Here is a 13,032-nt window from a genome sequence, read left to right on the forward strand (position 1 = left end):
GAAGTCATATTGCCTTGGACCAACAAAATGTGGGATCCTTTTGGAGGTTTCAATTTCCTGAGAGATAGAAAGTAAGCCATCAGCTCCAGTAAGATGATATGACACCTCCTAAGAGTAGACAATCTTCATGCTACTTGATGATCCTCCCAATGGCCTCCCCAACTTGTCCAGGAGGCATCCGTATGTATTATACCTCATACAGGTTGACCTGTTTTGCCAGAGACCCCTTCCAGGTCCACGGACAGAGTATCTTCCAAACTCTCTGACTCATTGGATGAAGGCGAATGCAAAGTCTTTTCCTGGCATGTGAGAGCCAGACTATTTACTTCCTTCATTTGCAATCTGAGGATTGGATCTACCATACATACAAACTGTAACAGGCCTAGAATTTGTTTCAACTGTCATCAGGAAAAGCTGGACTGTGTAAGAAATTTTCAGGGCCTTCCTTATTACAGTTTGAGTACTGTTGTGAAGAGACAGCCGGCTGAGAAGAGTATCCTAACAAAGTCCCAGCCACAGAAGATGTATGATGGGTGGAAGGCAGTACTTGTTCTAGTTTCTAAGGAAACCTTTTACCTGGAGTCTGTTGACCACCACTTTCAGGCTTTTGTAAGCACTCTTCTCCGGTGGCTCCTAAGATTAGCAAGTCACATAGGTAAGCCACCAGTTTAATTCCTTCTTTCCTGAGCTTTTGGGCAACTATTGCTCCTAAATTTGTGAAGATTCTTGGGGAAATGTTTAACCCAAAAGGCATGACCTTGAATCTGTAATCTTTTTCCCTATCTGAAACCCTAGGAAGGGGCAGAAGGGAAAGGCAAGAGGGACATACCAGTGTGCATCTATCAGATGCATAGAGACAGTCCAGGGCCATTGTGGAATGAGCAAATGTACTTGGGCAACAGTAGTCATCCAAAACTTGTGGCAAACAATGCATTTGTTCAAACTTGATGGGTCAAGGATCACCCTTCATTCAGAGAAATCCTTCTTGGTGACACTGAAGAGATGTGGTTGGTGGTGAACACACACACGTCTTTCTCTATGACTCCCTTTAAGAGGGCTTTCTGCACATATTCTTACAAGGAGGGGTCTGGTTTATGGAAAACCCTTTAGAGGAGGGGGAGGGTGAGTCCATTTCCATCCTAGATAAGTGAAGATATTACTGTGTCCCCAAGGGGAGGACTTCTACTGCATGTTATGCTGTAGAAGGTGACCCCAACCATGCAAGTCCTTCTGGGCTCCACCTCTTCCCTTGCTTTTAATAGGCAATCCAAGAGTTGCTTTTCCTTTTCACTGGAAAGAGTATCTGTTTCTGCTTCAAAAGGGATGTTGCTGTTTTTGTCCCATCTTCTATTATTGGAGGGATCCTTTAGCACTGACTGGAGGATTATATGACTCCTAGTCATTCTGAGTCTTCTTAGTCTTAGACATAGGAGAGTTTTGGGAGTCCTGTTCCCAGGTTCCCCTTTTTTCAAGAAGAGAATTTATTATACAGTCCTGTTGCTGGGCTCATTCAATGAGTTGTGCAACAACAAACTCTTCAAAAAGGTCCTGACAGAAGGGGGAATAATGTAATTAAGAAGTTACATTGGGGAGTGACTTGTTGCAGCCAGCCAGTGCTTCCTTTCAAGTCTTGATGCAAAACTCTAAAGTCATAGAGTGACCCCCATAGGGTCTGTGTAAGTGTTTTGGCTACTGCAGGTAGAACTGTTCTGGAAGACCCTAGCATGAAATTCAGACAAGCTGTCCTGTCTGAGATTTTTCTCACAGGTGTCCCAAATTGTTGGTTAGCCACATATAATGGGAGCTTTTCTTCTCAAAAGGAAGGAAAAATGTTGCTCATTCCTTTGTAAAATTATAAGACTGAGATGGAAGGGGCAAATGACTTTATTTCTACCATTATCTCTCACTTCATAGTCACCACAAAATTCTTCATGTTGAGTATTAGTGACATCTCTCCCTTGGAAAGATTCTTTGTCGCCACTGGAGGAGTAAAAAAGTGGGAGGTCCTAAAATCCACTGCTTTGGAGTATTGGCCTGGACTCTGCTCGGAGTTCTGCCGGAAAGATGTAGTCTCCTCCTTACATACTCCTACTGAAACCCATGACCCACAGAGACAGCTTGAATCAAGCTCTTACAAGATTTAAAATCCCTTTCAGAAGCATGTTCCATATTTTACATATGTCTGGTAGCCAACCAAATTTTCCTTTATTCCCACAAGAGCTGTGGCATGGTTGGTGGTATGAGCATCCCCACAGGTGAAAAATGGATTAAGCAATTCGCTACTGCACAAGCGATCTGAAAGTCCTCCATAACTGCAGCCCTGTAGTGATGAAATGAACAAGTACTTATTAGAAGCTAATAAGTGTTAGCTACCTCTTGTCACTGTATAGGCAGCATACACTTCAAATTCAAAGAGGCTGACTTGGTCACAAGTGTGTGTCCATAGCATGCTGTGATTATCATGATCAATGGGTAATATCCATTACAAAGAAGTAATGTATTAAAATTTTAATTCACAATTACTACAATAATATTGCCTTGAAGTATTGCCTCAAAAATGCTTCTAAACTCAATTAAGACAGAAACTTAATGGATACCCATACAGTGTACTTGTATAAATTTGTATAACTTTGTTTACCTGACCCACTGCTAAGCACTAGGTATGGGTTATAGGTTACCTTAGGTGGTTCCACAGTTAAAATGATTAATTATTTGAATTAATGCACCAGTTATGTAAAGTCAGTGCCACTAAGATTTTAATTTGTTTGAGAAAGCTAACATTACAAAAATGTACTTTTTACATTCAAGTAAGAAAAAGATAAGCGCCACAAGAATTTTTCTTAATGTAATGTCACTACCTGTTAGAAGTAGATCCGCATGAATGTATTTCCTTTAACACTTGAAAAGACCCTTGATATTAAGGATAACTGGAGAACTTTCTATATCACAAAATCGATTTAATTTGAATATAAAATACTACAAAGGTAAAACCTGACCTTTAGTGAACACCAAGGCTTGTAAGTCCAACATGACTGGGAACTACTAATGAGTTTCAATAGCAAAATTGTCTAATGTTATTGCACTATTGTTAATTATCGCTTTGTTAGACATGAAAAGGCAGCACAGCACTTACAGTGTGGTATAGCAACCCAATCCTAACTTCTCACCTTGTGGGATACCCACCGGCTTCCAATTTTAAGTTATAAGCCTACCCATTAAAATTCTAAGGAACCAAAACTTTTCATTGGGTATTAAAACTGTGTGCTTTACTTTTCTCTGAAGTAAAATTCTTCATGTTAACAAAAAAAGCACTCTGAAACACAATTTTCAGAGCGCATGAGTTGGACGTCCCTATACCAGCAAGAATCTGAGTGAAATGTTGAAAATGACCAACATATGTGCTGTTGCCACATCTGTGTGAGAAGGATGAAGGGAAAACCGAAGTAGCTGCTGTAAACAAGAGAGTGAGCCCTCTTGTCTTGAATCCTTTATATTCTATCACTGTGCCAAGCATTATTCTGGCCAAGACCAACTATTAAAGAATTCGTTGAGAATGGTTAGTCTGTCTTATGGAACCCTGGGGGAACCATGAGGGTAACTCTTTTGAGGACTCACAATGGCAACACTATAAAAAATTACATTTCTCATATTTTCCAAAAATTACTTCCTTATCTCACATAGCTCCATAAGTGTCTCAAGTCTTCTTTCATATGAAATACAATATCATAATAAATTTCCTGACTTACAAACTGATTTTCTAGTTCATAATTTTGTTTTCAATACCAGCAATTCAAAGGTCTCCAATTTACCAACCTTAAATCCTGAATGTGACCACTATTCAGCGTTCAAGGATGTGTGTAATTTTTAAAACCTGGTCAAGTATTGATATACTAGCGAATTTTAGATTACTGATTTTTAAAAGATTTAAAAAAATATTTGTTTTAAAGTTTATAGTAACGTGTTTGTAACAGATTATGAGAGACTTTCTTACTAGTTCTTGACTTTATAAAAATATACTATGTTATGAGTTTAACAAATACAATGATGTTGCAAAAAGGTCTCACGACTGAGGCTTCTGACACAAAGGTGTTTGGAAGTTAATTTCTAATCCCGAATTTAAAAAACAAACCATTGCCTTATTAGCCTTCTAGGAAATGAACAGTATTTATAAAACATATAAATTTCTTTTGAAAATTTTCCTGTATTCCTCAAAGACAAAAGTGTACATTGCAGCTTTTATGAAAATCCAAGAAAAATATACCAAATTCTTTGAAAACTGTAAATGACATCAAACTTTGTACCTTAACAGTCTTACAGATTAAAAATTCTGGCACTGTAGGTAGAATCCCTCACTTGCTAGTAAACAACCGTATTAATTTATCCACCTTTATCTAATTTATGCTGCAGCATATAGATTATTAGGGAAAAACTGTTATGCACATTACTCAATCAAATATTCAATTATATTCTAAATAAAATTCACTTAAAATCTAGTGAACTTCTGTAATTAGAAAAAATCCACTTTACACAAATGACCTTGTTCACGAAAGTATTAGCTAATAAAACAGCTTAAAGATAAAGAGTCTTGAAGACATGTGACTAGAATACTGTACTGGGAGGTATTTTCTGAAAAAACGTTCACTCAATACATTCACCATATACTGTAGTATGTTCACATAAAAAAAATTCTATTAAACACTGCTTTCTGCTCTTTGAGGCAAGTATCCAATGCCAGTTGATGGTTTTGATACTTTTGTGAGGTCATGAAGTAGAGGAGTTGCCTTGTAAAGTGGGTGAGCACACTGGGTAGATATGGAAGTTTGAGATGAAGAGATAGTAGAAAGCTGTGGTATATCAACAGGTGTTGGGAGAAGGGACACAGGACGAGATGATGGAGGATCTGAAGTTAAAGGAGATGTAAATGAATCTGTGTTGGCTGGTGATGAAGGGGAAAGCTGAGGTGAAACACCAGAATACATGTAATGATGAACAAGAGAAGGTTGACCTCTGCCGTATTCCTGTTGCTGGCCCCCAAAAGCTCCACTTGAGACACCCCAATCTGCAGTGTTAACACAAAGATTTTCATAACCATTAAGTTTTTCGCCATAACCAGAATCCCTTGACATCTGTGAATTTGTTAAATCAAATTTTACTCTATGAGAACTCTGGGAGGAACCAGAAGATGAAGCACGACTTGGACCACTACCAGGTGAATCAAGTGGTTCTATACTTCCAATTTTTCCACATTCCCCAGCTTCTTCTTTGTCTTTTTTCTCTACTGTCCTAGATAAAAAATTTTTGCTATTTTGGACGGCTTTAGGTGTAAATCTGACAGTATTTTGTGAGGAAGGATCTGACACAGAAAGTGGATCTTCATTAATAACAAGAGGTATGGTATCCACATGATTTGAGCTCTGCATTTCGTTGCTTTTTCTTATTGTAGGTGGAGTGGGCATAATGGGCTCTATGGTTATATATGAATTTGGAGTTATTGAGCGAGGTGAAATTTCTTCATCGTCAGATGATTCTGGAAGTTTTTCTGGGGGTGGTAAATTTTGCCTCCGTGAATCTAATGGTGGGGTCTCAACATAGAAGCAGTAACCAGCACCAAGGCGAGCAGGTGGTGGTCGATGGTTTAATACAGGAGATTGCTGTAGAGTTGGAAGAGCTGAAGAACCTCTTCTTCCTTCTCTTAACAATAAAGATGCTCGGGAAACAACACTAGAGGCTTCACTAAGAGTTTCAGGTGAAGCTAAGGGAGCCACACCAGCTAGCCAATCTTCCTCGCGATCTCCGGCACCTCTTCCAGCTTCTCTCACACCCAGTAATAGCTGTTCTTCAAGTGCAGATAACAGCTCCCAAGTAATAGCAGGAGAATGAATGTGTGCATGGCGACGAAGATCAAGTGGGGGCTCAGGTGAAGCTGTGGGCGTACAAGTAAAAGATGTTTCTAACAACAATCTGTGTGGAGGAGTTGCCAACCGGTTTCCACTGGTGGTTGTTGATAACAAAGGAGTACTACTCAAAGGAGTAGCTCTAAGAGAGTCATTTGTAAAGGATGAAGGAAGAACTGCAGGTGGGGTTTGGGAATTTGAGGAAAGCAAACGGCTACTTTCTCCCTCAGGTATCGTATTAGCATCATTCGGTTGCCGGGATGGGCTGTCCAACATCCGCTGAGGTTTCGTCGGACCTGGGTTCTCTAGGACCTGTGCAAAGAGGCAATACAATATAACTCACCATTATGGAAAAAATATAATACAATAGCAATCTTAAAAGTTACAAATACATAAGAAAATATGCTACAAATTAGGTATACATATACAGGTTCTATTGCTTTTTTAAAAATTATTATTAGATAGACTGCAGTATGTGGACTGATCATGCCTTCACTGAAAAAATCTAATGATAAGCATAATTAGAAGCACAAGTCCTGGTTAAAAGTTGCTAAACTACCTAGCTTTATAAAAATGCATTGCTAATGGTGAAGATTTAATAAGCAGTTTGAAAAGGAAGTGCAGATATTAAAGAAAAAGATTTTACAGAGGCGAAGGCAAAAACATCCTCCCTCACTCGTAAGCATACTGCAAGCAATAGCAAGACCACATATGCTAACATGTAAACTCTTAGATATTCTGTCTTTTAGTCTAAATATCTAATGGGGAAAATAATTTACATTATACTGTACTGAAGTTGCCACTGAGGTTTCTAATACTGATTCAATGGAGATGAAGTACGGCAGTGAACAAAACTTTTGCCATCTGTTTATCAGAACAATATACACAATGATACACAGTTTTCAATCTTACTACATGTCTTTATGCAGATGAATAACATCAGGGGTATAGCATGGATGTTTTGCTACAGGGCTCATACTGTTACATACAACAAAATACAGTACAGTATTTACTTGACCTCACTACATGTAAGAGTAATTCTTTAAAGTTCTACCTGATTAAAAAAAAAGATTATCATTACAGTAACTAAAAGTCCATTAAGCAGTTAACAAATACACTGGTGCTAAAACATAAGAAACGTGTTTTTAATTTTTTGCATTTTAAAATAATTCACTTGCATACAACTTAGTTTGTACCACAGACAACAAAATATAAAAAAAAACTCAGCTTTTGAGTCTTTTGAAAAGCAAATAAGAATTAAATAAGGGAATTTGTTTCCCTAATTATAACTACTACTAAAAAAAAAAAAAAAAGTTTCCAGGTGTATTATTTAATATGGCTTCCATAATCACATTAGAACATGAAAAATTCAAAAACTTTGAGAAATAAAGCAAATAATTTAGTTATGAGAAAGGGAAATGTAATTATTTTGAAAATCATGTATTATAAAGGTCACAGAGTACAAGTTATTGACAATTATAACAAATAAAAAAAATCTGAAAACCTCGATGTTCACAAGAATACAATAACCCACTCATATTACTGAGTACTACAGTTTAATCAGACAAAGAAGGAAAAGTTGAACAGCAAAATGGGAAGAGAGCAAAGTTTGCTGTACAAGGCACTCTTGAGGTAGTACCCCAACATTTGGGGGTGGGGTCTTCCATTATTAAATGCACTTCTAGTTTTTAACCTCAAATTACTATATTTCATTGAGAATCTTTTAAATTTTCATCTCTTCCTTTTCTCATGAAGTCTCTGCTTCAGCTTGACAGTTTCATAAACCACAGCCATAAAAAGTTTATTGATACTGCTTAAAACAATGTTTAAAGCCTCTGGAAGTAAAACCAATGGCAAAAAGCTTTATATGACAAATTCCATAAGCATTGAGAGTAATGAACAAATTTTCTTCAATTAGGGGGTTTCAGGATCAGAGGTATTTGCACCAGACAGCCACCATTTTAATACAATTTTGATCAAATTCCTTAATTGTAAAAGATGAAACAAAATAAATATTAAGTTACGATTTATTTTCATAAAAAAATCACAAAAATTCATTTTTGTCTTAAGGAGAGTAGAAATACGCCCAGTCATGAATGCCCTACTTGCTATTAAAGAAAATCGATTCTATAACATAATCTACAGTGATAAAAAAATACACTCACCTAATTTTGTACAATTGCTCAACAAAAATCTTTTTGAACCAACAGGTTTTTGAATTGGAACTTGGAGCCTGTTTTAAGAAAACCTTGCAGATTAGTAACTACTGAACTTATGTTAATAACATTGTAGTTTGTTTGCTATGCTTAATATTCTTTCATTTAGAGAAAAGTCTGTTTGCAACCCCTGAGGTCTTGGGTATGAAGTCGGTCACATTTCGCCAGTCATTCTTTTGAAGGAGTCCTTCAGTAATTAAGTTTTGCACCTGTCCTTTTGTTTACATAGGATATGAAAAAGCAAAAGTAAATTTTCACCCCGTTTTGAAAAACTTCCTCTGAAAATACAGAATCTGGATGACACTTCTTTGTTACCAGCTCTATATTTCTTCTCAAAATAATTTCATTTTGAAATTTATAATTGATGAAGAGGAATTGGCTGCTACCAACTACTCACACGACTAGAGAATGCTTTAGGTTATATAATAATGAATCTGTGTTAGGTGGCCTTTGAAACAGAGCGTCAAAAATGTATTCACGGATAATGATTTAATGCATTATGTTTAGTTAAAATAAAAAAAAGACCGTTTGATTCAAAAGTAAAATTAGCTGCTACTTTGCATACAGAAACTTCAAGTATAACAAATTTGTAACTGTAACAGTGATGTCATACTATACTGAAATATATCGTAGTGTACTTCATCAAACAATGACCTTTAATGTATGCTGACCAGACAATCGAAAAACAGTAATTAATTTAATGTTTTACAACCTACCCCAGTCTACAATAGGGATCTTTGTAACATTAGATAATTTATAATCTTTAAACTCGCTATCACATGTTCATATCTTAAATTTTACTGTACTATTTACTGTCTTATTGTCATACTTTGAAAGGTGATACTGTATGTTCACAAGAATGCTTCCCTGTAAAATGTATATGGTATATGTAAGCTCTTTCACAAAAGCCATTAGTCATACAGAGCCCCTATTTGCAGTCCGATTGTCCCCAGAAATATACAGAGCATTCTCATGTCTTGTAGACAGATGCATAAGAATGGCTAAAAAAAACTGTTTATACAAGCATGTGTTTGACCCATTTGTAAGCAGGGACTATTCTCTTCCATGTTTTGCATAAGTTAGACGAGATACTGCAAGAATGAGGGGATGGAGGATGGGCACTTTGTATGTGACTGATGGGTTTGCAATGAGAAACTTATGTTAAATTAAAAAATTCCTTTGTTCTGTGACAAACCAATCAATTATATAGAGCTCAAATCCCAATTTGGTTGGGAGGTTGCAAAGTGGAAAGCACCAGCCTTTGTGAGGATCTGATGGATCTAGCGGGGTACTTACAGGAACTACTATATAGGACACGAGCTAAGTATTCAAATATACATAGCTGAACACACTGAAAGTAAAGCAAGAAGTCCCTACTTGGTGAGAAATCAAGTCACATATATCTCCAAGTCCAGTATTAAAATACTGACATTTTGAAATTCTTCTTGAAGGCTAAAATAGTTGAGGAGCAGCTGGTGAAACAGGCATAGCAAAAGAAACTGGCACAGTAGGTGTGGAAGAAACAGTAATTGCAGTAGGTGCAGCTGGCATACCAGGCGTAATGGAAACAAATGCTTGATAACCTTAAGAACAGCAGTCCGAGAAAAGCCTGAACAGAGGTTCTTTCCTTAAGAGATGATATCTCAACCTTTGCTAGTGCTATTGACCTCCCAGGAACTGCACAAGCAGAAGACACAGTAAAAACAGTTGTAACAGCAGGCAAAGTGGGAACAACCAATGGTACATTAGGCACTATAGTGGCAGATAACAGAGCAGTCACAGAAAGCACAGGAGACCAAGAGGGAGCATGAAGTACAAATGCAGTCACTGGTACAGCAGGAATAGTGACTGAAGCTGACACAGCCAGCACCACTGGATCAACCACTACTTTATATAAAGCAGGCGCAGCAGACAATGCAAAGGCATTGAGTACTGAAGTTCAAACAAGAGCAGACAACACTGCTGGTATACCTAACATAATGGACATTGCTGATGCAGCATAAGCGACTGCTGGTGCAGCAGTAAATCTAGTGAGTTTCGTGATGTAGAGTTGACAATTCGGAGACACAAAACAATGAGGACAGTTATTATCTACCAGTGGGCTAAAGGCATGCATGCATCAGCAATTGATTTCAGCTATTCTTCTTCTTTTTATTTAAAAGACAAGAATGCACAACAGGGAATATTTTGATTTGAATGAAAGATCTGTATGATTGATGGGTTTGCAATGAAACAATACATGTAGCCTTCGCCACACACAGAACATTGTCTCCTGTTTCTAATGATTATCTGCCCTACATGATATTTTTACCTATAAGATATTCGTTTGATAATACTGATTTTTTGTTTTTTACACTGACACTCATGATAAAGACCTCTCATGAATGCATAATTTTGAAAAATGAGAACTTAGCAGGCTACAGGGTCATGCAGTTCAGATGGGTGTATGCTAGGAAGGTAATTCCAAGATCACTGTTTTTTGTACTCTATATGTAGCTTCGTCCTAGTGCTATCCACTACTCCATTAAGACTCATCAAGTGAATAGAAACTGAATGATTAAATGAATTACGGTTTTTGTAATTACAGCTGTAAGTGCATTTAATTCATACATATTCAGCATAATAAATCATGAGTAAATCCTAGCAAGTATCCTTCTGATGGGAATAGCGTAACTGCAAAGTCAAGGAAAGAACACAAGACCTCAGCTCTGAAGCTGAATTTGGATGTGTGTGATAAAGAAATGAAAGCAAGTGTCAACAGTACTGCTAAGGCACTAAGATTTGCCACAATAACTGTATTTATGGCCATATAGAGGAAAAATGTTTCTTTTTGTGGGACAGACAATCATCTATGACTGCCAAGTTTGCCAAGATATGAGATGCTGTCACATACGAGATAGATACCCCTTTTGATTTGGATCAGAACATGAATAGGAGATAAGCAAGTATCTCAGTTCAGATAATCATGAAAAAGGCTTTATCTTTTGTATGACAAATTCAAATATCTCATGGGTGGTCAAAATTACAGGGAGACCTTTTTTGCAAGTCATGGCAGGTATGAGGATTTTAAGATGGTCACTATTCTACATCACCAGGTGGCGCTTTAAGTGGTGATGAGGAGGCTGCCAAGGTATTCCCGGAAATACTGCAGCAAAAGCTTCATGGTGCCGGTACATCTGTAGGCAAGTCCTTAATATGGATGAAGTGGGCCCCCCTTATTAAATGTCTGACTAAAAATTTGTTACCTGGAAAAACAGGGGTTCAGTGAACATAAGGCTGATATTCTTGACCTACTTTCCAAAGTAGATGAACTCAAGCATATAATCCCTTTTGATTCCTCGTTCAGATAATCTAAGGTCATTCATGGAATTTGAGAGGGGGGAGATTTGAATCATTTACATATTTAACTCCAGGGTGTGGATCATCATATTGAATAAATCCGCAGGTGATTTCAAGATAATCCCAAGGCCATGAAGGACTGAAGTGATAATCTCAAGTGTGTTACACTTGTCCCCATACACCAATTCTCTCACCCAGCCTGTACAATAAGGCATCATCTAAACTAGCTTTGCCAGATGATGAAGATAATAGCCTCAACAAGAGAGTGAAAGCGCTCTGGATGAACTATAATTTAAAGGATGTGATAAACTGAGCTGTACATGTTTAGGAAGAGCTGCAGCTCTCCATGATAAATGTCATGTGAAAGAAGACAGTTCAACTGAGAGCATTTTCAGCTTGTTGCACAAGGTTGAGTTGAAATTACTGCACAGACAGGAAGTTTTTGAGCTGCTTGAGAATCACAGTGAGTCCCTGGAGCTTTCAGGAGCACAAGAAGTTTCAAGAGAAGAAAGAAATTGTGTTAGAAGTTAAGAATTTTTGGGGCTTCCTTGGAAAGTTTCAGGAGGACATGAATTATGTGCTACCCCTCTTTGTTTACTACCATCTCGCTTACATTACTTGGTATAACCAGAGTTAGAATATGGGTTTTAAACAATGAGAGAAGATATTGTACTACCATCTCGCTTACATTACTTGGTATAACCAGAGTTAGAATATGGGTTTTAAACAATGAGAGAAGATATTGTTTAAACACCATAGATGCCTGAAAGGGAAGAACCATTTTTATCGCAGGTATTAAGCTCTGGTGTATTGATGTGGAGGGTCAAATTGTAATCATTACCCATCAACCTTCCTGGGTAATTACTAACCTGTAATTTTCCTGTTGAGTGTTAAATGTCTAGTGCTATAGATTATTTTTTCTAACAAAACAATAACTTGTTAAAGAAACCTTTAATGGTTATATTGTGCGAAAAAAATTTACACAAACACTTTTATATTAGTCTTTCTATAACTTTTGTCACCTATACTTCACCTTGAGCTTTCCTTATATTTTCTTCCTATATTATAATTTTTCCTGCAAAGTCAATAAAAACTAATTTAAATGTACTGATGTTAGCACTGACTCTGCTCTTGCATCTCAGATTACAAATGGCAACACCCCTTTGTTGCTTTATGTACTGTTTTCACCTTCTTATCAAACTTACTTGTATTAATTATGTCTGCAGCAACATTTTCAGTCCTTGCTCTTCTAACTAAGCTTCTATTGTTTTCACTTTTGCTTCAACCAGATGATGATCAGATATACTTCTACAACTCAACTATTATATTTATCAACCTACCTTTCCACCCAATCTGCACCCACACATGCTCATCAAACTTTCTTTTCCAAGTGTACTTTTGAAAACTCAGACTTTGACAATCATGTACTGTATGTCCAACAAGCAAACTCTTTTCTAAACACACTATCCATAATACTCTCAACATCGTGACTTTCACGAGGAACTAACATGTACCAATTAAGCTATCGATTTCTTTGTCACCTCCCATTGTATTTCAATCATCTAACATTGTTCACCAATGCC

General features: G+C 37.1%; 1 protein-coding gene across 1 annotated transcript in view; it reads right to left on the reverse strand.

Annotated features, from left to right (window-relative positions):
* Positions 1-1,175: 1,175 nt before the first annotated feature.
* LOC136833467 (diacylglycerol lipase-alpha-like) overlaps positions 1,176-13,032 on the reverse strand; it is a 213,395-nt gene continuing 201,538 nt past the window's right edge. Inside the window, 1 exon segment of the mRNA XM_067095662.1 lies at positions 1,176-6,206. Coding sequence (XP_066951763.1) covers positions 4,692-6,206 — 1,515 coding nt within the window. The 3' untranslated portion in view covers positions 1,176-4,691.

The sequence above is a fragment of the Macrobrachium rosenbergii genome, chromosome 51 (assembly GCF_040412425.1).
Source record: "Macrobrachium rosenbergii isolate ZJJX-2024 chromosome 51, ASM4041242v1, whole genome shotgun sequence".
Taxonomy (NCBI): Eukaryota; Metazoa; Arthropoda; class Malacostraca; order Decapoda; family Palaemonidae; genus Macrobrachium; species Macrobrachium rosenbergii.